The 27,810-nt window shown below is 50.1% G+C and overlaps 1 protein-coding gene across 2 annotated transcripts in view; it reads right to left on the bottom strand.

Moving 5' to 3' along the window:
- Positions 1-1,160: 1,160 nt before the first annotated feature.
- The window catches only part of ASTN2 (astrotactin 2), a 708,908-nt gene continuing 682,258 nt past the window's right edge, over positions 1,161-27,810 (bottom strand). For both annotated transcript variants that reach the window (XM_075015031.1, XM_075015030.1), the window contains 3 exons: positions 23,382-23,482; positions 20,535-20,718; positions 1,161-2,044 (listed from right to left, as the gene is read on the bottom strand). In XM_075015031.1, the coding sequence (XP_074871132.1) occupies positions 1,807-2,044; positions 20,535-20,718; positions 23,382-23,482 (523 nt within the window). In that variant the 3' untranslated portion in view covers positions 1,161-1,806. The remainder of the gene's footprint in view (positions 2,045-20,534; positions 20,719-23,381; positions 23,483-27,810) is intronic.

The raw sequence follows: 27,810 nt of genomic DNA, 5'->3' as shown, positions 1-27,810 counted from the left end.
ACAGCTGATTTGTTGCCATGCCCCTGGCTTCCTGCCAGGGCTTCCCCAGATGTACAGAACTCTGGTGATAACAGGAGCTGCAGGCAGAGCCATCCTGCCCACAGGAAGAATTGGTCGGCCGCCCCAGATCCCACAATTTTGAAAGCCCCTTGGCAGCTGCCCCAACTGTCCTGTGGATGGGGAGGACCCGGGGGGATTACAGGGTCTGGCGAGCAACGGGACCCGGGGGGATTACAGGGCCTGGTGAGTGATGGCAATAGAACTTGTCTTGGTGGTAGGAAACAAAGCGCCCCGCCCCACGGCGCTCTGCTCCCCACCAATGCGCAGACAGCACAGTGGGTCAGCAGGTTAGTGCGGTGGGGGGGAGCAGGCCGCTCCAGCTCCCACCACCCACATGGTCCCTGCTGCCACTGTGCCAGATCCCTGAAATTCCTGGGCTGCGTAGCTTGCAGAGGGGGCTGAAGGGCGCAGGATGGGGCTTAGAAAGGGACGAGTGGGAGCACAGCAGCAGAGGGGCCTGTGGCAGCGGGTTATCCCAGACCCTGCCCCCCCCTTAGGACAGCCCTGCCTGCAGGTGTTGAGAAGAAAGAGCTACCTGGCTTTATCGGAGGAGCCTGCAGACCAAGAGATGCAATCTGGCCTCTTTAAATGCTCAGCTCCAGTCACCCGCTCCCCTCATCCGGCATTGAGATGTGTCTTATTGGTCCACATATTGGAATTCTTCCCTTAGCCCTGTACCCGACACCTGCCTCTCCGATACCCGACACTTGCTTTTCCTGCACCCACCACTCACCTTTCCTGTACTCAACATTTCCCTCTTCTGTACCTGTCACTCGTCTTTCCTGTACCCAACAGTTGCCTCTCCTGTATCTAACACTCACCTGTCAGGTACTTGACACTCAACTCTCCTGTACCCAACACTCACCTTTCCTGTACACATCACTTCCCTTTCCTTTACCTGACACTCACCTCTCCGGTGCTTGACATTCAACTCTCCTGTACCTGACAGTCACCTTTCCGTACCCAACTCTTGCCTTTCCTTTACCAGATGTCTAAAGAGACTCTTTCCCTCTCAGGTCATTCTTCAAAAAGACCCTGCAAAGAGGCCATGGCAGAGAAGCATGTTGGAAAAAACACCCCGCAGGTGGGAAAAGTGGACTTCATATGAATCTTTAATGCACAGAACAACCTGTCAGGAGCCCTGCAAACGAAGGCCCCACAAGCAGCAGTTTTGCAAACTCAGGGCGTTAAAAAAACCCAGTTTGCCTCCAATGTCTTTGCACCTGTCCGGCTGGCGTTAATCTCCACGATCTTCAGTTTTAGGCTGGCACATCCAGATCCTGGCGTTGCCTCTCAGGACCGAGATGCTTTGCCTTTGCTCCTTGCTAACCCATGGCAGCAGACTCCCTTTCCCATGTTGTCTGCTTCCCAGGCTAGCAAGGAGTGTGTTGCAGGGAGGGAGGGCGCTGCTAGCTCTCCTGTGCCTTGACGTGACCCTTTTGGATTGCTCTTCCTCTCTGGATTGGAGCACATAGTCCAGGAAATTCAGTAAGAAAAGATTAAAAAGGAGAGACAGTGCTACTGAGTCAAACCAGGTATTTTCTTTTTAAAAAATAAAAAAAAAGTGAAATCAAAGTCCAGTTGGCAGATTTCTCATGTCTCCACCTTGTGTGTCAAAAAGTCCCATTTGGCCTCGCTGTCCCCTCCATCAGCCTTTCCCTCAGCCCATCTGATCCTCCTGTTCTCACACATCCATGACTTCTTGCCATTCCCGTCCCTTCCACAGCGTCAGGCCAAGTTTGTCTCTCACCGCCCCTTGGACTCCCCATACGTGTTGCGCAGCATGGAGACCATCTTTTCCTCACAGGTCACTTTGGTGTCCTTTAGGATGCTGTACCAGACCATGCCGGCTGGCCGGACCTCTTCGCTGCGGCAGAACAAGTAGGGCATAGTGTCGGTGCGGCTTTGGATATAGGCACTGCGGAGCAAGTTCGAACAGTGACTACTAACTTTCTCCAGCCTCCGTAAGATCAGGTGAGCTTTCCTAGAATGCAGAAGAGGAGACAGAAACATAGCAAGGAGGTAGAAGCATTTAGGACAAGGGAGCTAGGAGCCAGGTGGTTGAATTTTTTTTTTTGGGGGGTGGAAATAGAGGTTGAACCTCTCTTGTCTGGCACCCTTGGGACCTGACTGGTGCTAGATGAGAGAATCTGCCAGACCACAGGAGGTCAATAGTGTCTAGCACATTACCAACACTTCCACTGCTTACTGGACTCACAGAAGACATTTAGGAGTAAATTAGAGCTAAATAACAGCACCTAACACTGACAGCCAGGACTGGTTGCTGTAAACAAACTTGGGACCACAGGAAACTTGGCTATACCCATGATAGGTGGTTGTCCAGTTAATCAAAATCACGCTGGATTATGGATGTTGCTGGACGAGAGTCCTAGCTCAGAGAGAGTCAACCTGTATTATATTTGCCAAAAAAAACCCCCAAAAAATCAGATTGAATTTGGCCAATAATTGTACCCAGCCCAGTGAAAGCCTGCAAACTACCACACCAAACCAAACCAAAAAAAAAACCAAAACAGCATATGTTCCTAAATGTTGAAATGGTTTGTTCTGACACTTTCAACATGAGCTTTTACAGCAGTTTGTTTCCAAATGACACATACAAAGCACAATGGCCTTTCACATTAACATTCTGCTAAGAACTTGTCAGTTCAAATAGACAATTTGTTTAAAAAATGTTGCTTTGATTCAATGTACGGAACATTTTCTTTGACCAGACTACTGCTCTTTTTTTTCCTCTTCTTTTCTTTTTTTTTTTTTGAGTTTTCATTTTGGTGAGGGAAAATAGATCAGTTTTGATTTGGATGAATTACACAAAATCGTTCAGTTCTGGCCACAGCTCCTGGGTTTTGTTGGCGGTCTGTTCTGTCACATGTACACAACCGTTCTGTGAACAGTTGTCCATAGATAGCTAGATGGACAGAGTCTGAGGCTATGTCTACACTAGGGGTTTCTGTCAACAAAACCTGAGAAGAGTCCACATTCCCAAGGCGTTCTGTCGACAGTAAATTGACAGAAGGTGGGACTTTTGTTGACGGTGTTATCCTACTCTCCACGAGGAAGAACTAAGCCATCCCATATCGGGTGGGACAGTCCCATATTTGGGATACCAAAAAGGTGTCCCTACTCATTTTTCAAAAGGGACAAGTTGTCTTGAATTTAGGCCCTCGGAGGCTGGGGTGGGAGCAGGAGTGCCCATGGCTGCTTCTTCCCTGGGACTGAGGCAGGGGGAGTGCCAGCTTCCCAGGGGTTGGTGCAGCCCGGAGGAGCTGCCCCTCCCTCCCTGTAGTTCCCTGTCCCATATTTGAGACAAGGAGATATGGGCGCCCTAGGAAGAACATCTCTGTTGACTGAAAGCCAGTCTGGATGTTCCTGGGGGAAGGCGGGACGGGGGGGGCGCTTCTGTCAAAAGAAAAGGCCTCCAGGGCGCTGCACAGGTGCCCCGTGAATGCCCTGTCCACAGCAAGCGGAACTCTGTGGTCCCAGCCTCCAGCCTCACTTACAGCTGCAGGGAGCCCAGGAAACCCTGCGGCAGGAAGCTGAGAGCGTTGGTGCACTGGAGCAGCACGTGGCTTGGCCCCACGCCCTCAGAGCCACTCCTTCCAGAACAGCCTTCACGTATGGCAGAGAGCCAGGCCCCTCGTGATCCTTCGGCTCTTTGAGGGAGCAGCTGGAGGGGTCACAGAAGCCACCCCCAGGCACAAAGTGTGGGGCCCCCTCCTGGGCCGGAGCCAAGTGGCACAACGCCCCCCCCGCCACCATATGCCCAGCTGGACATCGCCCTGGTGGCACAGGACCACCCCACCCACACCATGGAGCAGGTGCCGGCCAAGGTGAAAGAGCTCCAGCAGGGCTATAGCCAGGCCCATGACGCCAACCCCAGATCTGAGGCAGGACTCATGACCTGCCCCTACTACAGAGAGCTTCACGAGCTCCTGGCGGGTAGACGACATGTCCCCTCACAGCTGGAGACTGAGGAGGAGGAGCAGCACCCTGCAACCCAACCCCTCCCACAGGTGGACACGGGGTCTGAGGTGAGTGGCAGCACCCTTGTCATTGCCCTCCAGTTGGGTCCCTCCTGCCAGGCCACTTCCAGGGCATACCCAGAGCTGGGTGAGGGTCTCCCCAGTAAGCATAGCACACCCCAGGGCATGGGAGGTGGGCACAGATGGGGCATGCAGAAAGCATAGCCAGACTGCCTCGGGTGGGACCTTGTGCAAGTTAGCATGTCCCACCCACAGCTAGCAGGCAGTCCCCAGACACGGGTGCCAGCTTTCTGCCAGCCTCACGGGCGGCCGGATAAGCCCCAAGCTGGAAGCGGGCTAGCCACACAGACCTGGTCTGACCCCAGACACACCAAGGAGTGAAGGTCCCAGCACCCGGGCATGCCTGCAGGCAGGAGTCAGCATCCCCTCCCACAAACAGCGCTGTGAGCAACACATGCGGGGTAGGGGAGAGCCCCAGGAGGGTCAGGCTGCACCTGGTTAACCCACCTGCCTTGAGGTGTGGCCGAATACCCTCCCCTTAGTCCCAACACGTCGACCAGGCAGGTGGCGGCTCAGCAGTCAGCCTGGTCCCTGAGGCAGTGAGGAGTCCCCATGTGGCAGGGCCCGCTGTGCAGGCCACACATGCCTGTGCTCCTAGGACATCCCTATCCCATGGCCCGGGGAGGTGTTGGTTGTGGCTCATGGTGGGTGTAAGGGTCTTACCGGCTGTGCTGCATGAATGTCCCTCCTGCTTGTCTTCCTTACAGCTGGACTCGCACTGAGCGAGGGCTGAGCCAGCCCCACCCAAGCACTGAAGTGAGGCAGCCCTGAACCAGCACCAGGGCAAACTGGCATCCCCCACCTAGAGGGCAGGCCCGCGGCTGGAGGAGCCATCGCTGGGCAAATGAGGACTTCCAGAGGGGACACACTGCTACCCTCCGTAGGCTCACAGACCCCCTGGAATGGTGGCTGAGGGACAAACGGGAATGGCAGTCGCAGTCCTGGGTCCAAGTGCCGTCCCACTTCAACACCACCACCAGCATCTGGTGGGACCCGTTGGCCCAGCCACGCATGGCTGCCACCTCCGCCCCCAACCCAGCCCCAATGGGCACCCCGAACCCATGGTGGGAGGGCACCCCAAGGCCGATGAGGCTCAGGGCCCCGCACCCCGTGGTGCCCTGCCCCTTCCATGGCCTGATGCTCCCCCCCCTGTCTGAGTTCTGATGCCCCACACCTCGTCCCAAGCTCCCCACTGTACGTAGGTCACTGTTTTCACACCGTAAATCGTTTTGTATTACACTGTTTATTTTCAAAACTTGTATCTTTGTTTAAGTGAAGTAGCTACTCAACCACCACCTCCACGTCTGTGTTTATTGGCCAGGGGTTGGGGAGGGGCGTGAGGGTAATGGGAGGGATCACGGTGGGGAAGGGGTAGGGCTGCAGGCCTGAGGCCCCCACTGGGGGGTACCCTGGGGAGGGTCATTGGGGGCTGCGGGAGAAGCTCTCTCAGAGCCTCTCGGATCCGCAGCCTGTCCCAGTGTGCCTGAAGGATTGGAGCTGCACCCAGCTGCTCGTAGCAATGGCCAGCGTCCACCCCTGCACCACAGGAGGATGACCTCCCCCTTTCCCTCCACAATGTGGTGCAGGGCACAACATGAAGCCACAACTTGGGGGACACAATGCTCCCCCACATCCAGGTGGGTGAGGAGGCACTGACAGTGTGCCTTAAGGTGGCCAAAGGCACCCTCGGCCTGCATCCAGGCTTGGCTGAGTTGGGCATTACCAAGTCAGTGGCTCGGGTCCAGCTGGCCGATGTAAGCCAGGGCATGAGGGGCTATGCTGTGCCCCCCACAATGCGCTGTGGCATGTGAACTGCCCTAACTGCCAGCTCCCTGGCGGGGGATGAAAGTGCCAGCCTGCATCCCCTGGCACAGGCCAGCTTTGCAGAAAACACACCAAAGGCTTTTATGTAAATTAGGTGGTCATGGGATAGGAGGAAAGATCCTTTCATGGATCGGGAATTGGTTAAAAGACAGAAAACAAAGGGTGGGAATAAATGGTAAATTTTCACAATGGAGGAGGGTAACTAGCGGTGTTCCCCAGGGGTCAGTCCTGGGACCGATCCTGTTCAACTTGTTCATCAATGATCTAGAAAATGAGGTAAGCAGTGAGGTGGCAAAGTTTGCAGATGACACCAAGTTGTTCAGGACAGTCAAAACCAAAACAGATTGTGAAGAACTACAAAAAGATCTCAGCAAACTGAGTGATTGGGCAGCAAAATGGTAAATGAAATTTAATGTGGGTAAGTGTAAGGTAATGCATGTTGGAAAAAATAACCCAAATTACACGTACTACATGATGGGGTCAAATTTAGCTACGACAGATCAGGAAAGGGATCTTGGAGTTATAGTGGATAGTTCTCTGAAGACATCCACGCAGTGTGTAGCGGCAGTTAGTAAGGCAAATAGGATGTTAGGAATTATTAAAAAAGGGATCGATAATAAGACAAAAGATATCATACTTCCCCTATATAAAACTATGGTACGCCCACATCTTGAGTACTGTGTGCAGATGTGGTCTCCTCACCTCAAAAAAGATATATTGGCATTAGAAAAGGTTCAGAAAAGGGCGACTAAGATGATTAGGGGTTTGGAACGGGTCCCATATGGGGAGAGGCTAGAGAGACTGGGACTTTTCAGTTTGGAAAAGAGGCGATTGAGGGGCGATATGATAGAGGTATATAAAATCATGAATGGTGTGGAGAAAGTGAATATAGAAAAATGATTTACCTTTTCCCATAATACAAGAACTAGGGGACACCAAATGAAATTGATGGGTAGTAGGTTCAAAACTAATAAAAGGAAATTTTTCTTCACACAGCGCACAGTCAACCTGTGGAACTCCTTGCCCGAGGAGGCTGTGAAGGCCAGGACTCTACTAGGGTTTAAAAAAGAGCTTGATAAATTTTTGCAGGTTAGGTCCATAAATGGCTATTAGCCAGGGATAAAGTATGGTGCCCTAGCCTTCAGAACAAGGGCAGGAGATGGATGGCAGGAGATAAATCACTTGATCATTGTCTTCTGTTCTCCTTCTCTGGGGCACCTGGCAATGGCCACCGTCGGCAGACGGGATGCTGGGCTGGATGGACCTTTGGTCTGACCCAGTATGGCCATTCTTATGTTCTTATGTTCACGTACCCGGCCCAACCACCAGATGTAAATAATCTCTGAAGTATCTGCAGTGGTCGACCAGGGCCTGCAGCACCATGGAGAAGGACCCCTTTCGGGTTATATACTTTGCTGCGCTGTGGTCTGGGACGTGGATTGGGATGTGGGTCCCATCAATAGCCACGAGGTAGTTGAGGAACCCCAGGGCGGCGAATCAGGCCACGACGATGTCCACCTCTGCCAGATGGACGACTCTCCATAGCAGGAGTGTGCTGATGGCTGTCACAACCTGCAAAGGGAGGGGACCACACACACACATAAGGGACTGAGGGAGAGAGGGAGCCCCGGGGCATGTGGGGGTTTCCCTGCCCCCTCTCGTCTCCCCCCCGAGCTCTCTGGGAGCCCCATGTGAGGCTGCACCCCCAACCCCCAGCAGCAGGGCTGTGTGAGGGTGGGACAGCTTGGTTCACTGTGGATGGGGCTCCTCCCATGCCCCCACATCCCTGCCCCTGCCCCTTGGGTGGGGCACCTCCGCACTCTGCACAGGGCCTGCAGCCCGAGCATGCCTTACCTCCGTGAGGACGGCCCCAAATGGTGGACTTTCCCATGCTGAACAGGTTTCCCACGGAGCGGTAGCTGTTGGAGGTGGCAAGCTTCCACAGGGCGACTGCAACATGCATGAGCACAGGGATGGAGGGCCATAGCCAGGCATCCTGTCTGCGGAGAGCAGGGGTGAGCCAGGCACAGAGCTCCAGGAAGGTGGCCTTCTGCATGTGGAAGTTCTGGAGCCACTGCAGGTCGTCCCAGGGCCCCATGACCAGCCAGTCTCACCACTTGGAACTGGTGTGGTGCCTCCAGATGTGCCCGAGCACCTGGGAGGAACGAGTGCAGGTGGGCCTGTGCCGCAGCAACAGTGTGTTCCTCAAAACTGGTGCTAGGCTCGCCCTCCCTGAGCAAGAGGAGTATGGCCATGATAAGGTGCAGCAGGTGCTGTAGCACCTTTGGGTGGGGCCAGTGGAAGCCCAGGGCCTGCTAGAAAGCTCTGTGTCTCTCAGCGAGTATTGAAGCCCTGTTGTAGCAGCTCTGCAGTCCCTCATGGAGGTGGGCAAGCCTCAGCATGGGCAGGGAACGGGCATCTGAGGTGAGCCCTTTAAGGGTGAATCTTGCTGAGACTCCCGAAAGGGATTGCTGGCCATGTGACTCTGTCTGACGGTGTTCCGGAGGCTGTTCTCTTGAGACAGTGGCCAAGTAGTCTGGCCGCTCTCTGTTGACAGAGGAGATTGCTTTTTCGATCTGCTTTGCTGTCTGGCTGCACTCTGTTCACAGAAGTTTTGTGGGAGGATCTCTTCCAACTGACAGTTCTGTTGACAGATCACACTAGTGTAGACGTATCCTGACTGATTCCCTAGTTAATTAAATGTCTCTATCACCTGCTATGGAAGGATCTCAAAATGTGTTGCAGATACTGATGAATTAAGACTTATGGCATCCACGTTATTATTCCCATTGAATATATGGGAAAACTGAGACACGAGAAGCTGTATTGACTTGCTGGGGAGAAAGCTAGGAAGAAAACTCATCACTGCTCTCAGCTCCATTGGGTCATCCAACCAGAGCTGCCTTCTGGGCAATAATACCCCCTGCAGCAATACTGCCACATCACAGAAAGTTCCCAGAGTCCTGTCCCATGGTTTCAACACTGGCAAGACTTGGGTGGTGTGAGCAGCTTGGGTAACATAATGTTTACCAAGATCTTTGGTAAAACATGGTTTGGCAGCACATTCCTGAATCAAATCTGTTCCTCCGATAAGGCCCTAGGGCCCCTGGAATTTCATGTAGGGTCTTTTCTTGTTGGTTTCTCAGTTGGTTGAAAGAGAAAAGCACAAACCCAGTTGGCAAGTTGACTTGTCCCTTACCCAGGGACCAAATTTGCCTCTGTTACACTGGTGTAAATGAATTCTCAATTCCTAAGAAACTAATGAAACATGGAGGTCATGAACAAGTCGCCATCCATCTACTATCCTGGCAGAGCACCCAAAATCCTTGCTGCCGAAAGGGGCTGGAGATGTGAAAGGACAAGTTGGGTAACCATCTACTTAGATGGAGTTCTTCAGAACAGCTGGCCTACACCCATGCTCATGCCTCAGCTCAGGAAGGAACCCAAGCACACAGACTCTGTCTTTGCGTTTTGTCAAGGCTTCCAAAAATCCGCCTCTAACTGTAACAGCAGAACGGGAAAGGTGCAGCTACCCCCAAAGACAAAACAGAGTAACGTAGTGAGAGGCCGACCCTCCTGCAGTGAGAGCCTGCAAAGTACTAAATCTAAAGTGGGAAATGAGGATTTACACGTGCGGTTTGAAAGTCTCAAGACCACAGATTATTCCCTCTCCCGCTGGTGCCACAGCAAAGGCCTGGGATTGGGTTTGGGCTCTGTTATAGCTACTGAAGGAATGTGTATTCCCACTGACATATCGGGGCTGCGCTTTCAGTCTGCTAGCTATAAACATGGGGATTATTTGACTCTGCAAAGCTTTTTGGGTGCTTCTGCCCCAGAGTGCTTGCAAGGGAGCAAGGCTATTTTCTGATGCAGCTGCTCTCTCCATGGTGTCTCCAGACTGAGTTCCAAGCAAGAATTTGCCGTGAGTGCTAAAAGAGAAAGCCTGGAGTGCATGGAGGAGAGACAAGTCACAAGCGGTGACTGAGGCCATTCAAGGCTTCACAGCCAGTTACAAATCTCTATTTCTGGATGGGGAAGACAATATGAAAGGTGAGCAAACCTCACCCAAATGGCTCCCTTCCTTTTCCAGACAAGACAGGCTCAGAATAATTCCTCTGTGGTGGGGCTGCCAAGCAAGAGCCAACTGTGTCCTGCTGTAGACATTCTCCTTGTGGTGACTATGTCTTCAGGTTCCAAAATATGAGAACAAACTGAGGTAGGAGAACTCAAGACTGACGTATGGGAAGCACACATGTACGTATGATGTGATGGCTTGAGCTTTGACCAACAATTTCCAACTCCCACCAACACAATTCCTTTAGGAAGCCACCACCCTACTAGAGAGTTCCTCCATCCCTTTCCAATAAAAGATGCATAACTTCATTAGTGACATACTGTCCCCTCTGTGCCAGACTGCTAAGCTGAAATACACGGAAGCTGACCTTTCCGAGGAGGAGACCATTGCTAAAGAATGCACACCAAGAAGTCATATTCTGCTCTCAGCTTCCCTGCACAGTGTTCCTTAACTTCTATGTGGGTGGCACTGGGTATAAGCAAGCAATAGCATTCAGACTTGACTCTAAAAACAGTCCAGTACTTCTGAATATTGTCTGCAGCACAGCATCAGCACATGGATAATAATATTTACCATATGCATAGGAGCAGGTGATATAAAACTGCAGGTTGAACGTTTCTAGTCTGGCACTCTCTCATCCGACAGCATCTATGGTCTGGCGTGATTTTAGTTAGCTGGATGACCACTTATCATGGGTCAGACTGAGTTGCCCATGGTCCCATAAAGTTTGTTTAAAGCCACCAGTCCTGGCTCTCAGTGTTCTGTACTGTTATCTATCTGTAATTTACCCCTAGATGTCTTTTAAGAGCCCAGCAAGCAGTGGAAGTATTGGTAGCGCTGCTAGATAATATTCATCTCCTGTGATACAGCAAATTCTCTCATTTAGCACCGATCAGGTCCTAAGGATGCCGGACTACAGAGGTTCAACCTGTAGCTACACATTTTTGAATTAGAGCTTTTGTCAGGAAGCAGCCTTCTTTTTTCCTTCAGGGTGGAAGGAAAATTTTCATAAACGCTTGTCAACAAGTGCCAAAATTTTGTAGTTTTTCATTCTTTCTGGTGGTTACTTTCTCCAAAAAAAATATTTGTCAAAAATAATGAAAATTCTTTTTGAACATTGTTATAACAGTAAAAAATAGAATTGTTAAAAGGAAGAAAAATTGGCCTGCTTCAAACCAATAAGAATTAAAACAACTTTGAAATTTTAACATTATTTGTGAAACTAGCTTCCCGTTTTCTCACCAGCTCTGGCCAGGCAACATTTGCCTGATAATGATAGCTGCATTGTTCATTTCCAGCTCACACTAAACATATTCCCATTAAACTCCTGGCAAAGTCAAGCCAGGAGGGTTGTGAGCTGAGTCCAGAGTTCTGAGCTCCTGTCCAGGTAAGGGAAACAAGACCTATTCACATTCAGGACCCCTTTATCATGTATTGGGAGAGAGGATGGCGTGTCATAAAGAACAGCCATAATGGGTCAGACCAAACGTCCATCGAGCCCAGTATCCTGTCTTCCAATAGTGGTCAACGCCAGATGCCACACAGGGAATGAACAAAGCAGGTAATCATCAACGATCCATCCTCTGTCAACCATTTCCAGCCTCAGGCAAACAGAGTCTGAAAAACCATCCCTGCCCATCTTGGCTAACAGCCACTGATGGACTTATCCTTCATGAATTCATCCAGTTCTATTGTCTGTCATTTGCTTCAAACAGGAAATCTTGCCAAAGAAATGGAGAAGCAGCTATTGATGGGAATTAGCTGATCCATCTGCATGACAGGAAGGGAAGGTAGTTAGAAAAGAAAACCCTTTTTTAAGTACACATCTGGAAACACTTTCTCATTTGGAAGACTGAAGGTATGTCTACCCAGCAGTCAGAAGTACAACTGAAGAAGAGTGTCTAGCTATACCAAAGCTATCTTTGGTGTAACTAGCTCAAATAACAATAGCAGTGACATCCTGGCAGTCGCTGGATTGCAAAGATTCAGAGATTCCAATGGCAGGAGAACTTTTTAATCACCTTGTCTGACCTAAAGCAGGTCTTCTAGGAAAGCAGCCTGTCTTGATTGAAAAAATTATAAAAATAAAATTATGATACAGAATCCACCCTGACCCTTGATTATTTGCTCTCATACAGTTAAAAAAAAGCCTTATTTGCAATCTAAATTTCTCCAGCTTCCAGAGGTTTGTACCATTCCTGTTGTTATGGATATATTGCTAGAGGTCCTACTTGTGGTCTGGCACTCTTGAGATGTGAGTCGTCCCAGATCAGGGATTTTGCCAGTGGAGGTCAATCCCCGGCTGGCCTCCAGTGCTGCTCCCAGGCTCCCCTCCCAGATACCGGCTACTTCCTGGCCCTGGTCCCTGCTCCCTGGTCTGATGTTTCACATGTAAGGGATGTGTCTTTACTGTCTTAGTTTAGGTAATATTTGTTGTGTTCTTTGCCCATTGCGTAAATCAGGAAGAAAACGTGGTTCAACTCTGGGCTGCAGTCACAAACGTGATGCAGTGCGCTCTTCTATTTGCTTTGGGGCTGCCTGCCAGAGTGGATGCAACAGGACAGAATGGTGGGAGATGACATTCAATGCAGGGCTCTGTGACTGAGTAGCCAATCAAGAGATGGCTTTGTGGATGGGCAGGAATACCCAGGCATTTGTTCCTGACGCATGATGAAAAAGGGAAGCTGCATTTAAATACTAACAGCCCCTCCACGTGCCCTAGGTTAGGGGTGGGCAATAATTTTCAAACGGGGGGCAGCAGGGAGTTGGCCACACCAAGAATTTGCTAAGCGGTTACAGGCCACACTTTTGGATGATATGAATGGAGAATCTGGGGCAGAGTTTCTGTGCATGGGTGAGCCCCAGGCAGAGAACAGGAGTGTGGGGGTGGGGAGGACTGGGAGGGAGTTTGGCTGCAGGAAGGGGTTCTGATCTGAGGCAGACGGTTGGGAGCAGGAGGCGGTGTGGGATCTGCAAGGGAGTTTGGGTGTGCGTGTGGGAGGGTGACCTGGGATGGGGGTTGGGGTGTTGGAGGGGGTGCCAGGAGCAGGTTGTGGCTGGATGGTACTTACCAGCAGGGTGCTCAAGCAGACCGCCTGTGTGCAGCGGCCCCACAATGTTGCTGGGGCAAGTAGGTCTTTGTGTATTCCTTGGGGGTAGGGGCATAGTGGGTCTCCACATGCTGCCTGCAAACACCGACCCTGTGGCTCCCATTGGCCAGTGTGCAGCTCTTGCATTGGCAATGGGCAGCATGTGGGGCTGTGGCAGGCAGTCTGCCTGAGTGCCCTGTTGTGCTGTGGGACATGGCAGGCCAGGTCCAAATGTATGTTGGGTCAGATCTGGCCTGCAGGCTGTATTTTGCCCACCCCTACTCTAGGCAGAGCATAATATCAGGCTCTGCATCAAAATGAGTGCAAACCCGGTCTTGCCTTGAGTTTTAAAACCACTAACTCCCAAGAATGGATTCAAATCAATGGATCATTAAGTCTGGTATCCTGTCCCCAGCCTATGCTGGATGCTTGCAATGAAAACCTAGATCTTTAGGACATACCTCTACGTGTCTTCTGTCTCATCTCTCCTCCATTCCATCTTCTGTACCTTGTGGTGTCCTCCTCCATGCCTTCCCTCTGCTTTTCTCTCCCCAACCATTTCCTCCTTATTTCCTCTTCTCTTCTCCAGTCTCTGTTACATTTAGACATCATTGCAAACTCTCTCACAGGGCTTGCTTCTTCTAGCTGGTCAAGGACCATGCTACACCCTCCATCTAGCATCTCCGGGCAACAGCTGGTGGTTTTGTTCTGTTCCCCGGTGGGCCTGTGGTTGCATCGCTGCATCTCACTACAACTGCTGTGTTGGTGTTGGGGAGCAGCAGGTGATGGACCACTCCAGCATCTGCACCCACTGCAAAATGCACTGATGGATAAGCAGAGGAGGTGGCAGCTCCACGCATCAGCAAACAAGCAGAAGGCAGAGGAACATATTGGTGTGGAGGATTGGGAGGGAAATGAAAGCCTGTATTTTGCTATCTCTGTGTGAAATGCAAACTCCCTCAGTGATGGCCAGGTTGCTCCGTTCCCCTTGGAGGAGCAGGTGTGACTCACTTGTTTGAGAGGGTTAATGAAGCCATACTTAAGTGTTGAACTTTTGGCTGACATCTTTTCTTTATTAAAAAGTAGAAGGAGGAGAGAAGGAGACGGGGAGGGGAGAGAAAGAGAGAAAAACCTTCTGGTGAAGGTTGGGTTATAAATTACAGAAGCAGTTCTTGGGCTTCCAATTTAACCCCATCAATCAAATTCTGGCCACTGTCCAAGTGCTCTCTGCAGGGGGATGTCAGGCCAGAGCGACCACCTTTTCAAATACTGGAAATGAAATCTTCCTAACGCTGAGCCACCCCGGCGTTGCCAGAAACAATAATTTATTCCCCTATGAAAGGGCAGGATCAGGAGGGGACAGCTGCAGAAGTCAGACTCCCGGCTGGCTACAACCAGGGCTGACACTGCTCTGTACTAAGCTCCTGAGCCATCAAACTTTAGTTGCTTCCTTCCCACAGTGTTCTCACCTCCATCTCGCCAACCACATGGTGCTCTGGGGCCTGCTGTTTCAGCATAGTGCCAGCCTGGCCTGGCCATGGGAGTGAAGGAATGAGGTCAACGCTGATAGGAATGGCCCTCTGTTGCCACTTTCCTATCTTGTATCTCATGTTAGTGGTGCGTGAGGAGAGATGGCTAAACAGTGTTTACTAGGCCATTCAAAGTGCTTATGCCTGGATAAAGGAATTGTCCCACAGCAGTGTTGTGCAGTGGTTAGAGTGGCAGGCTTGGGTTCTCTTCCCCGGGAGGGAGCATGGGAGAGCAGGGTATCATATACTAGCTTCTTTCAGTTTTGTCCCAGACCAGTTGTGCCTCAGAGAGTTTGTCACTTCACCTTTCTCTGCCTCAGTTTGCTCATCGACATGGGGAATACAATACCCACCTTGCGCCTGGGGCTGCCTGCAAAGCACTGTGGCGAGCTGGGATGAAAGGCACGAGCAATGTACATCACTGGATTATTGAGCAGACAGGGAATAACAGCTGCTTTTGAGTGCAGCAGGGTCTCCCCCCAGGACTCTGCCAGGAGGTGGGGGAGCTGGTTAATGCCTGGTTGTCTTGTTCTCTTGTGGGGTTTCATTGCTATAAATTCAGATTTTCCACCCAAGCGATAATTGACCCAGGTCTGTCCAGCTCTCAGATGGGAGACTAGAGTCCAGCACTCCGAGCCTTGCTATCGCAGCCTCCCATCAGTACATCGCATTCCCTCCTGTTACCGTAAGGCAGCTGCTGGTGGAGACGCCTGTATTTAAAAGGATCCTCTCCTGCTGCTGCTGTCAGCAGAGCTCCTGACGTGCTTTCAGAAAAGGAGGGGCTTAAAACTCCATGCTGATGTCATATCCTAAATCTGATGAATAGGGAGTGGGGGTGGGGATAAGATGACCATGTCTGTTTCCTCCACCTCCCCCTAAGAAGCAGACACGGTCACAAGAGCCATAACAACAACAACAACAACAACAACAAAAAATCCAGCCGGCTGTTAAAAGGAGAGCCTGTGACATAACAAAGCATTGTCACTGCATCACACGAGCCCAGGAAGGCTAGAACAAATGCATAGTAGCATCAGGCCTTTATTGGTCTAGACATTCTTCTCTGTAGTTGGAACAAATTGGTGCTGTAAATTTGGAGAAAGTGTCTCTTTTTTGCGTGTGTTGGGGTTATACGGGGTTTGTTAGAGGAGAGTAGCAGGATGAAACAAACCAGAAGCCAAGTCCCGACCACAGCAAGTCCTGGTCTAGGGCCACCTATGAGCTAAGTTTTTAATGTCCTGTTAATGTAAACCTTCTGTTTGAGACATCTGGTTGTCAGTGTGTCTTCTCGCAAGCAGCTGTTTGCAGTAACCTGTGGCTTTCATGGAAACTGGGCTCTCGAGGACTCCAGCATGATGTATTTATTACACAGAGGCACTAGACTCCCCTCTTGTCACTAAGTTTTATGAGCGAACATTTACTGTGGATCTGAGGCTCATCTGATAAACATTTCAAGGTATGAAAATGAATGACCTCCTGGGAACGAGAACAGCCTGTCAATTAAAATCTCATTACAAGATGTTCCCTTAGAAAAGCCTCAGTCACCTCTCCCGCTGTCCGGGGGCTTCAGTGCTGTCAGAGCTCCCTGAGAAATGGGACTGGAGGACAGAACTTCCTTCTTGTCAAGAGACTAGAACTGCTTGCAAGCCGCAGGGGTGGTTTTAGAAGCTTCCCCGTGGCTAAGAGACACAGGGTACTCAGAAGCAGGAGGGGCAGCTGATAGTTCAGCCGCAGATCCCCGCCTCCATGTGGAAGGATGCCTGCCGAATCCACGGATGTCTTCAGACACTCCTTTCTGTATAACGGTGTGTCAAGGACATGCTGGAGAGCACTGTCCAAATCTCCTTGTCTGATATGGAGAGATGAGTTCACGTGGCCTGTATTTTCCCGCTGGATAATGCCCTCAAACAGGTGCATGGTCACTCAGCTTCCAGAGACGCTCAGGTAATGGAGGGAGTTACCAGGGAAACATAAAGACAACCAATGGCCACGTGGATTTGTCAAGAGAGGGATGAGTTAAAATGAGAAACCACTTACAGTGCCATCCAGGAGAAAGGAAGAGACTACACGTCGGAGGTTAATGAGCTATCCAAAAAAATTACAACCAAGGTCACCTCTACTTGAGGGCCAGTGACAGGCAACTTGAATTTATGTCCAGAAGGGTTGTAAATTATTGCAAGAAATTGTGGCACTGGAGTGAAGAGTGGGGGAAAAAAGTACATATGTGTTTGTTGTGGTTAATTGCTCCCCCTGCCATCTGCACCTCCCTGTTTTCTCTGTTTCTTATTTTTGAACACTTAAAGTCATTCTGAAAGAGCTGACAAGGTGACACTCGTAAAACTTCTCTAAGAGCTTGACTGAATGTAGAATCCTGAGAGAACATCATGTTCCTAATGAGGAGTCATGGTAGTAGCTCCTCAGCCCTGGCAAGAAGGTCATAAAAAGACATCCTGTCCAAGGAACAACCCAATTTTTCCCCCAGTCCTGTGGCATGGCATAGTCCATGTGTGCTCTATTCCGGGTTCAGCAAACTTACCGAGGCGGAGTGCCAAAAATTGACCTTTGGACCAATATGTAAAGTCCGAATGCCAGTGATACTTTTTAAAGTCACTGACAGTCCTACTTACAACAGCTTCATTAATAAATAATTTCACATGCAGAGCTTTACTGTTTACATGGTGGTTGGCAGCACTGGCTGAGCTTTTGTTAATCCACAGGCAGGATGGCTGCCAGCAACCTCCCAGCTGCATGGAAGAGGAGGGGCAGAGCTGAGCTCCTGCCTTGTGTGCTGATGAAAATCAGCTCACATGCTACTCTTAGCATGCATGCTGGGGGCTGGTGACCCTTGCTCTCTTCCCTAGTTGTAGTCTTCCTGAACCTGCATGTTAACCAGTAACTCACACTTGCCAGTGTCCTAAATGATATTTTTGGGGGTTGTTATTGCTAGAACTGTTGTTCTTCACAATCTCAGAGTTACTCAGCTGCTTATTTCCACTCCTAGCATGAAGTTAAGGATAAGGAACACATGTTTGTAAAACATTTTCTTCCATCGCCTGAGCATGCTTCACTTTGCAGCACAGGTTAGCGGGCACTGCATTTGGAATTTAGGGAGGCCACTGTAATGTCATGTGATAGTTCTAGATGTGGGGGAAGGAGATACACCTACATCCACTAAGAGTATTCCTAACTTGTAAGGTGCCCAGTAACCATGGCAAGGGCCAACGGATCAATATGTCACATTAGGCTGATTAGACAGATTCACAGACTATACCTCTCATCTGTCTGTCTCTTCATCAATCAGATGAGAGCAACAGAAGTTTACTTCACCCAGGGGTTAGGAGATACTGTGCTGCAAAGTCACAGTCTAGCACATGCTGTTAGTTCATTCACCAAACACGACGGAGCTAGCACAAGGGTAAAATCATAGATTTAAAAAAAAAATCAGAGGGTTGTGTGACATGTAAACAATTGGAAGTTTTATCTCATGGTGTGAAGACCATTTCTGCATGTGAACCATCTCCCTTGCCCCTTAAAGAAAATTTACATGAGGCCCTCATGTTTTGTGCCTCTAAGATACGGAGAAAAAAAAGACTTTTTAAGACCCTTACATCTGCATTGGGCTGACAGGGCAGAGCTGGGTTAACGGTTTCGATCAAGCTGCAAGCCCAGCATTCACTTAAACCCCAGTTCATTTTACTGCTGTTTAAAACCAGAACACAAGCACAACAGAACACCGGGGGACAGCCACTTTCACTCTGCCAGCGATCTCACAACCATAGGACAGGATGGACTATCAGCTTCTCAACAGCACACAAAGCAGAGCAAGGCAGGGATTTCCCTGTAAATAAGTTTGCTAGTTCAAAAATGTGGATTTGTCGAAATCTCTAAAAGGCTTCTTCTCACCATGCCTCAGTATGGTGCTCTGCTGCCAGAGCTACTGGCTTCACCCCTGGACTTATTAGCTATGTCTACATGTGAATGCGACATCGAAATAGCTTATCGATGAATAACGTCTACACGTCCTCCAGGGCTGGTGCCGTCGACGTTCAACGTCGATGTTGGGCAGCACTACATCAAAGTAGGCGCTGCAGGGGAGTGTCTACACACCAAAGCGGCCCACATCGAAATAAGGGTGCCAGGAACAGCTGCAGACAGGGTCACAGGGCGGACTCAACAGCAAGCCGCTGCCTTAAAGGGCCCCTCCCAGACACACTTGCACTAAACAGCACAAGATCCACAGAGCCGACAACTGGTTGCAGACCCTGTGCATGCAGCATGGATCCCCAGCTGCAGCAGCAGCAGCCAGAAGCCCTGGGCTAAGGGCTGCTGCACATGGTGACCACAGAGCCCCACAGGGGCTGGAGAGAGCGTCTCTCCACACCTCAGCTGATGGCCGCCATGGCGGACCCTGCTATTTCGATGTTGCGGGACGCGGATCGGCTACACATGCCCTACTTTGACGATCAACGTCAAGGTAGGGCGCTATTCCCATCCCCTCATGAGGATAGCGACTTCGATGTCTCGCCTCCTCATGTCGATTTCAACTTCGAAATAGCGCTCGCCACGTGTAGACGTGGTGGGCGTTATTTCGAAATTGGCATGGCTACTTCGAAGTAGCCGGCACATGTAGACGCGGCTATTCTGTGCACCAAAGCTACATCTGCTAGAGGATGTGCTGACAGAGGCAGACTCCCTTGTCCTTTAGCGATATCCTTTGGGCAAGTTGTCCCTTTGTGATTCTAGTACTTAGCTTTCCAAACACCTGATACAGTGCAGCTCAGTCCTAATTTCCATCACTCTCTGTATTTCCACATGTATCCCTCTGTTTATCTAATCAGCTGATACTGTGACAATGCTGCAAGTATCAGGGCACATGTGAATCTGGAGGAGTCACAGCCTGTGTCACAGAGACTTTGCAATCTAAAAAGTGCTAATTGATGACACTGGGTTTACACACAGCCCTGGCAGTTCACCTCAGTCCTAATTTACAGCACTGGGGCCAGCAGCATTACCATCTCAGCTACGCCCAGATCCTAATCAGCAGTACTTTCTATTACTCCCAGGATGGGATTCCCAAACAACTGTTACAAATCACTTACATCTTAAATTACAGCACCCTATAATCCCAGACCAGAGTTTCTCCTGAGCCGATGGTGGGATTGGTTGGGGAGGTTTATAACAGGGTTACCTTATTTCAGATTTCAAAAAAGAGGACACACCTGAGAGGGAGTGTATCTGCATCAGTATCTACCAGCTAACATAGTATTAATGTTCTACATATACTGTAACACGTTAATATCACGTGAGTTGGTAGATACTGATGCAGATTCACTCCCTCTCAGGGATGTCTTCTTTTTTAAAAGTTTACATATGGCAACTCTACTTATAAAAAGCTATCTACTTGATCCTATGGGATCACCAGGTCCATCTAAATGGCCCCGGAGAAGCTGAAGGATTTGGGCTTATTCAGTTTGCAGAAGAGAAGAGTGAGGGGTGATTTGATAACAGCCTACAACTTCCTGAAGAGGGGCTCTAAAGAGGATGGAGAGAGGCTGTGCTCAGTAGTGACAGATGGCAGAACAAGGAGCAATGGTCTCAGGTTACAGTGGGGGGAATCTAGGTTGGATTTTAGGAAAATCTGTTTCACCAGAAGGGTGCTGAAGCACTGGAATATGTTACCTAAAAAGGTGGTGGAACCTCCAGCGCTAGAGGTTTTTAAGTCACAGTCTCACAAAGTTTTGGCTGGGATGATTTAGTTGGGGTTGATCCTGCTTTGGGCAGGGGGCTAGACTTGTTGACCTCCTGAGGTCTCTTCTAGCCCTAGGATTCTATTATTCTATGATTTTATGAATGGGGTGGAATGGGCCAATCCCAAAGGATTATGGGAAAGCACAGCTACCTGGGCCCCAGCTCATCCTCACTGCGCCAGACGAAGTCTCCAAACTTCTCATAGTGCGAGTTATAGTGGTGCTGGACTCGGAAGAGCATGGACGTGGAGACCTCCATCAATGTGTTGTAGGCTGTCTGCTGCTCCTTTCCACTGGTGTAGCCATTGTAGAGGTTGTAGATTTTGTCAGCAATCTCTGAAAAGCAGCAGGGTAGGAGGAGTTTACAGTGGAGGGGAAGACACAGAGAGCATGGGAAGTTAAAAACCACTCAGTGGGCCTGATGTTGAGGGACTGGGCTGGCCGCCTCACTCACAACAGCTTGGTAGCTGGCTTTAGAGCACTTCCCTCTATCTGTGCAGCCGCACTGATTTACCAGATTGAGACCTGCATCCTGCTACTGCCTCACCAGGCTGTAATCTAGAGCTCCTCTGGAGCCCCAGTGACTCTAAAAGGGCTGCTTATGGGCACCAGGTATGCCCCTACAGTCTTTTGCAAGATCAGGGCCTAACACCTCAGTTGTGTCAACCAATGCCTGCCACTTCCATTCAATGAGACACATTCCACACCTCTGCTTCCTGCCCCAGTCACCCAAAACTCTGTAGCTGCTTAGCAGGAGTGGGAGCTGGAGCGCAGCAAGGCATGGAGGGAAGGAAATCCTAGAATACCAAGCAAAAAACCCCTAAAGTACCTGTACGGTACATATAACCCTGGACTTGGAAAGCACCACTTTCGAGGCTCCTGCTGCTTAAACATTATGGGCGAGATTTTCAGGAGCTCAGATGTACCACAAGGGCACCTCTTCATTGCAGCTTTAATAAAGGCTCTTCCTTGAGTGTCGCCCCTCGGATCCCCAAACAAAAGCCTCTCAGGTGAGTATGTTGGTGCTTTCGATGCTGGGTGTCTGGCTGTCCCGGGGTCAAGTTCAATGGTGCTCTCTCTCAGGCTGGTAAATCTGCCCTCTTGGCTACAAGAACACCAGTGCAACCGTCCCAGCACTGCCAGCCCTCTGATGCTTTCCCATCTGTTCCCCAAGGCCTCTCACAAGTCACTGGGAAGGCCTCATGGAGCGGCTCAGCATCCATCAGCCTAAAAGAACCACAAGGTGCGCCTTCAGAAGCCCTCAGCAACACACACCTGGGGGATGGTGGCACCAGCGAGGGTGTGTTTACCCATGGCACAGGCTGACTTTCAGTTTGCTGGGTGTGTGTTCCACCCCCTCTCCATCCTGCCCCCACTCTGCCCCTTCACCCAAGGCTCTGCCCTTGCTTCCCCTTTTCCCACCTGCCAATGAACAGCTGATCAGCTGGGGAGGTGCTGAGCACCCACTATTTTTGTTTTCCAGAGTCAGCGCCTAAAACTGAGGCACGGCTTTGCCCATTTTAACCCATGTGAACTCTGAAGGCATCACCTGAGGCACCTAACCAAGAAATTGACTGTCACAAGGGCTCAGAATTCAGGGAGCATGTTGAGTGCTGAGCTCTTGGGGAGTCGGGGGGAGAGGATGCCAGGGGAACAGGAGAGGGTTTGGGTCTTTCAAATGAATTCAATCAATAATAATTACGAAAAATAAGGTAGGCAGGAATGTATCATTAGAAATAACATGAGCACAGTCTCTAGCTGTTATCTAGCACTTTTTTCATGATTGTGTTTGACAGATGGGGTTCCTAGCTGAGCTCTTCAACATTTTTTGAATAAAACGGGTGTCTTTGTTTGGGGGGGTAAATGAAAAAGCGGGGGAAAGATCCTCCCACACTTTTATTGAATACATAATTTTATCAAAATACTTTTTCCAAAAACCCAGTTTTCCATTAAAATAAAAAAAAGTAATAATGTAGATGGTGTTGCCGATAAAAAGATAACTATTTTCAGAAAATCACTATGGCAGAAAGGGGACTGTTTCAAACCCTGAAAAATGAAAACAACTGTGAAATTTTGGACACTCATATTACCGTTTTCCCACATCAGCTATCGCTCCAAGTCAGCTCCCTTTCTACAGTGACACCACGATTTTCAACCAGGGTTCCAAGGACACTGTGGCTCTGAAGACTATGTCCAAGGTTTCCACAGGGGTGAGCCCCTCTTTTCAAAACTGTTAGGGGCTCCATAGATAGAAAAGGTTGAAAACCACTGGAGTACCAGATCACACACATCAGACAGACCTTTTTGGTCATGTGTGCACTCAGCATGTCCCTGTTTGACTCTTCATTCTTATACTGCTGTTCCAGCTATTCTGGCTTCACCCCCTTTTCTTTCTTGGGACTTGTCTATACAGGGATGCCCAAGAATGTAAATCCAAATTCATTTTTAAAGTGGATTGGTTACACTGGATTAACGAGAAGTCCTCTGGCATCTTATAGACTGACAGATATATTAGAGTATAAGCTTTTGTGGGCAAAGACCCACTTTGTCAGACCCCCTTTGCCCACAAAAGCTGATGCTCCAATCTATCTGTTAGTCTACAAGGTGCCATAGGACTTCCTGCTATTTTTGCAGATACAGACTAACATGGCTACCCCTCTGATACTTTAAACTGGATTATACCCTTGTGCAGATGCTATCATTCAAATGAAATAAGCAAAATTGAGCTTAGGTCACTTTAATTCTGAATTCTGACGAACTTCCGTGTCATCTTGTAGACAAGCCCTCAGTTTCCTGCAATGGCCCCTTCAGTATCTCTTTCCCCTTCCTGTCCTGTTTTTCCTTCTGTTTCCTCTCTCCTCTCCCCAGGGACTGCATCACTGGCTGCCTGGCAATCAGCTGTTTCCCCAGACGGGAAGTGGGGAAATGAAGGGTCAAAGGAGTTTCCCAGGAGAGCTCTCTGGGGCTGGGCATGGAGAATCGGGAGAGTAAATTCTTACCTTCTGCCTTGCTGTCATCCACCAGTGGGCAGGCTGTCCTCAGGGTGACTGTGCTCAGCTCTGAATGCCTCCCTCGGGTGTCCACAGCATAGAGGGTAAATCTGGAAAGCAGAGAGATCAGCTGGGTTAGCAGGTGCAGTGGCACCATGATGTTATATCGACAAGGCCATGAACTCTTTGGGTCAAGTTCGTTGCAGCCACTTCTGGCATCTGGCATGGGAGAGAGAAGAGTTGAATGTGCAGTAAACTCTTTCATATCCAGCAACTCTGGGACAAGGTATACCAGGTAATATAAAGCAGCTGCTGGATACCCGGTCGGGCGGGCACCCTGCCTGCCCTGAAGCTGGGAGCAGGCTGGAGCGTAGAGCCCTGTGGGCAGCCCCAGACGTTGGAACCACAGCCAGATGGTGGAGACTCCACCAGCCCCATGGCCGGCTACCCTGCTGGCAACTCCAGCCCTGGGGATCTGGCCAGGGCTGGGGGAACTCTGGCAGCCCCAGGGCTGGGGGAACCCAGGAGCAGGCTGGGGCTGGGGGAACTCTGCTGGGTTGTGGAATGCTGCACTCCTCCGCCAGCCCCATAGTTGGGGAGCCATATGGGGCTGGGGAATGGAGCTCCGCTGGGGCCAAGGGGACCCCGGCAGCCCCAGGGCTGGCAGCTGCAGCCCTGGGGATCTGGATGAGTTAACCCAGCAGCCCTGGGTCCAGGAGAACCCCGGGGCCTGAAGCCAGAAGCGGGAGGAGCCCTGTCAGCAACTCCAGCCCTGAAGACCTAGCTGGGCCCAGAATCCCAGCGACCCCTGGGTTGAGAGCCAGCAGCTCCAACCCCAGGAGCCCAGGGGCAGCCCTGGCTGGGAGAGCCTGGGGGCGGAGCCGGTTATTTGAGAGTTCCGGTTGAATGAATACCAGATAAAACAGAGTTTACTGTGTAATGAACAGGACAAAGACGGAAAACTGCTGGGGCCGCGCTACCCCACTCACTGCGTGTGCTGAGCTGTATTCTGCTGCACAGCAGCAGTATAAAGCCGCTGTTGTCTAGGGGGCTGTTTCCCCAAGTACCCTGCCTCCACCTCCCTCCTTGAGTGCCAGAGGTGTTAATTCCTCCCTCACACACCCATCGTGCCAGCATGCGTGCATCCTCACGTGTGCATCCTTTGAACAGACCCAGAGGTTGTCTTTTCTCCACTCTCTGGCCAGGTGGGTGGGGAAAAGCAGGGAGTGCAGACTTCACACTTGAAACTAACGGAGAGCATCTGAGCGTAAAATAATAAAATAGCTGTTGTGCTTGGAGGAACCTTTGCCCAAACTGGTCCCACAGTTTTGTTTTTTTTTTAAATTTTGAACAAAGATTCTTCCAATCAGAGGTTTGCAGCATGAAACAGAGCTGCTTGAGCAGTTGGGAATCAGGCAAATCCCAGCATAATCCTCTATGCAGCCCCCAGCAGCCAGTTTTCCACAGTTATCCACTCCGAGCCAGGCAGTGCAACACAAGTCTCCGAGGCTGGCTTTGACAAAGTGCAGGAGCCTGCCTGGCCACCTTGGAGGTCTGAGACACCCTGTGATGGGGCACCCGCTGACTGAAGCCAGATCAGGCCACTAAGTAGCACAGGCCAGCTTTTATCTTAATGTCAAACCCACCAGCTCTGGGGAGAGTGAAAATGGTTCTTTTAAAAGCTGCTGAAGCTTAAGTGGGATCAGGGCTGTGCTGTATGTTCTCTACTCCCTGGCTACGCTGCTCTGGCTAGCCACCCCACCCTAGCCATGCTGTCCACAGTATTCTGGCTAGCCACGCTACCCGGGTCATGCCACCCTGGCTATCCATGCTGCCCTAGCCATGCCACTCTGGCTGGCCACACCACTCTGGCCACACTGCTTTGGCTAACCACATCACCCTAGCCACACTACTCTGGCCACTTTGCTCTGGCTAACTATGCTTCCCTGGCCATGCCACTCTGGCTGGCCATGCTGCCCTGGCCACACTGCTCTACTGGCCACGTTGACAGGTGTGGTGTGTGTGGGCGGCACCATGGCTGGCACATGTATGTCTGCCTGAGCAGGGAATGTACACTTCTAGCTGCATGCATACTCCCCAGGCATGCACAATGTAGAACGGTCTTTTTCTCTCTCCCCCACACCAGGCTTGACTGGAGCTGGGATTAGCTCCAATTCAGCCAGCAACTGATATGGCTAGGCCATACCCACTTCACGAGTAGACAAGGAAAGCTGCCATTTGCACCAAGGCAGCTACGCAAGGGACACGCTCCATCAGTCTTTTCTGAACTATACTTGGGGGATACATGGGTGCAGTACTGTCTATACATTGCCAGGCAGTCTGCATGCCCACAGGAACAGGTGCCACTTTGCAAAGCTTGGGTGATACAGCAGGTTAGAGAAGAGAAGCCAACGCTGTGCTCTCTCACAGAGACACTACTTTTATCCTTTCACTGTGCTCCCTTGATCTAAAACAGCAGTTGTTTAGCCTGGGAACATCATAGCATATGGAAAAGAATTGCAGGCCACAGAATGAATGGGGATGCACTGTGACACAGAGAGGTTGCGTGACTTGCAATGAGGCAGCAGTAAAACCAGCAATGAAACCCAGGGTCCTGCTGCCCAGTCCACTGCTCTAATTGCTGGACAACACTCCTCCACGGACAGGTCAGCACAAACGTGACAAGCTGGAACATTTGCTAATGACCACATTCATCCTGCTAGCAGATTTTCTGGGCAATACTGGTGTTTGTTTATTAGGGTGGTACTTTTAAACACGAGTTAATACCTAGCTTCTGCTTCAGCTCTTGCCATTCAATCACTAAAGCTCCACTCTGACCTACAGCATTTTCCTTTAAACCTGAGAGGTTTGAAAAAAATATTGTTGCAGCACTTGGTAATTAGTGTCCACATAATCTTTTCAGCCTCAAGGGTGTGAGAAGGTGGCACCTCTGCCTGGAAGAGGCTTTGGACTATTTTAGCAACAATGGACGGTGACAAAGGCCCGGACCAGGACCTTTACTGACTCGCCACTGCGCTCGGCCTGAGGCAACAGAAAAGTTGTGTAATCACAGCTCCAGGTATAGCAATGGGCAAGGCTGGGTTAATTAAGGAATGTGTCCTTCCCAGGGACACAGCCTCTCAGATCATGGAACAATTGTTCCATTAACACCAGACACTAAGCTGCACCGGGCATAAACTCACCCGGCTTTGGCAATCACGCCAGAATAAAAACCAAATGATTCAAATCTGCCAAATCACAACTCTCCTGCTCACCAAGAATGTTCTGAAATCCCACCTAAGGAATTGCAGGGAGTGTCCTGGTCCAGTCCCATAAAGGACTTGATTCCTGCTCCCCTTCAAATCCCTCAGGGCCTCTGAGGGCGACAGGCTGGCTCTGCTGTGCCTTTTTTAGCCTGACTTTGTGTTCAGCCCTCTGGTTTCTTACCCCTTATACACATAAGAATGTAAACTCAACAGCAGCCTTGGCAGGGGCATTTTCCTCGGTTGGGTACAGTGCTGGGCATGGCAATATAGTAAATAAACAACAGAAGGAAAAGATGTACACTGGTGGAAGAGGAGAGGAATTGTTTAGGGTGTGGTCAAAGAGGATTAATATTAGGAGCAAACGGATTAGTTACAGAATAGCCCTGAGGCTGACTGTCACGGGGGAAAGATGTCTTGACAATGAGAGCTCGTACAGTGGAGGAGTCTTCCAAGGGACAGGGTAGCAAACATTTTTCAGCTATTTAGAACTTGATTGTCTTGAACATTGGAAAATTTACTGGAGGGAATGCAATGGCGCATTTCCATCAACGCCTTCTACCACTCATAATCAATGGCTCACATCTCAGCGGCCACATGTGCTGATTTCAGTGGCCACCCACAGTTTAGCTGATATATAAGTTCAATGAAACCAAACTTTATTCGGGCATTCACAGGGGAGATACAGGTATGTCACAATATGAAACAATCACAGATGTCACGATTCAGCATCACAGGGCGATGATGAAATTATTTGCTCCTATGGGCCATGGAAAAGAGAAACAAGGGCATTCTGTCACATTGAGCAGAGATCTATGTGCAGTAAACCTACTGGTGTGATATCTTTAATGACCTTGAGTGGTCAGGACCCCAATGATATGTCTGAAAAATGTCATGTTCCAGGCAGACTGGCTGCTGCACCACAAGAGCCACCTGTCGTGAAATTCAAAAAACTCTTGTGCCATGGACATAGTTAGCCAGTGTCTCTAGCCTGTATGTGCCCTGCTAGGAGCCTCTGTTAAACCGGGACATGATTCATTCCCTATAGACAAGATGGGACATCATGTCACCTCTGACTTCACGTCCTCTGCATGGAGCAAAGCTTGTCACACATCAGCCTTTTTGCCATCCAGATTGTAAAGTTCAGCTGTTAACATCTCCAATCTCTAGCCATC

This window comes from Carettochelys insculpta, chromosome 21 (assembly GCF_033958435.1).
Source record: "Carettochelys insculpta isolate YL-2023 chromosome 21, ASM3395843v1, whole genome shotgun sequence".
Taxonomy (NCBI): Eukaryota; Metazoa; Chordata; order Testudines; family Carettochelyidae; genus Carettochelys; species Carettochelys insculpta.
The sequence above is the reverse complement of the archived record's forward strand: the minus strand, read 5'-3'. Positions and strand labels throughout refer to the sequence as shown.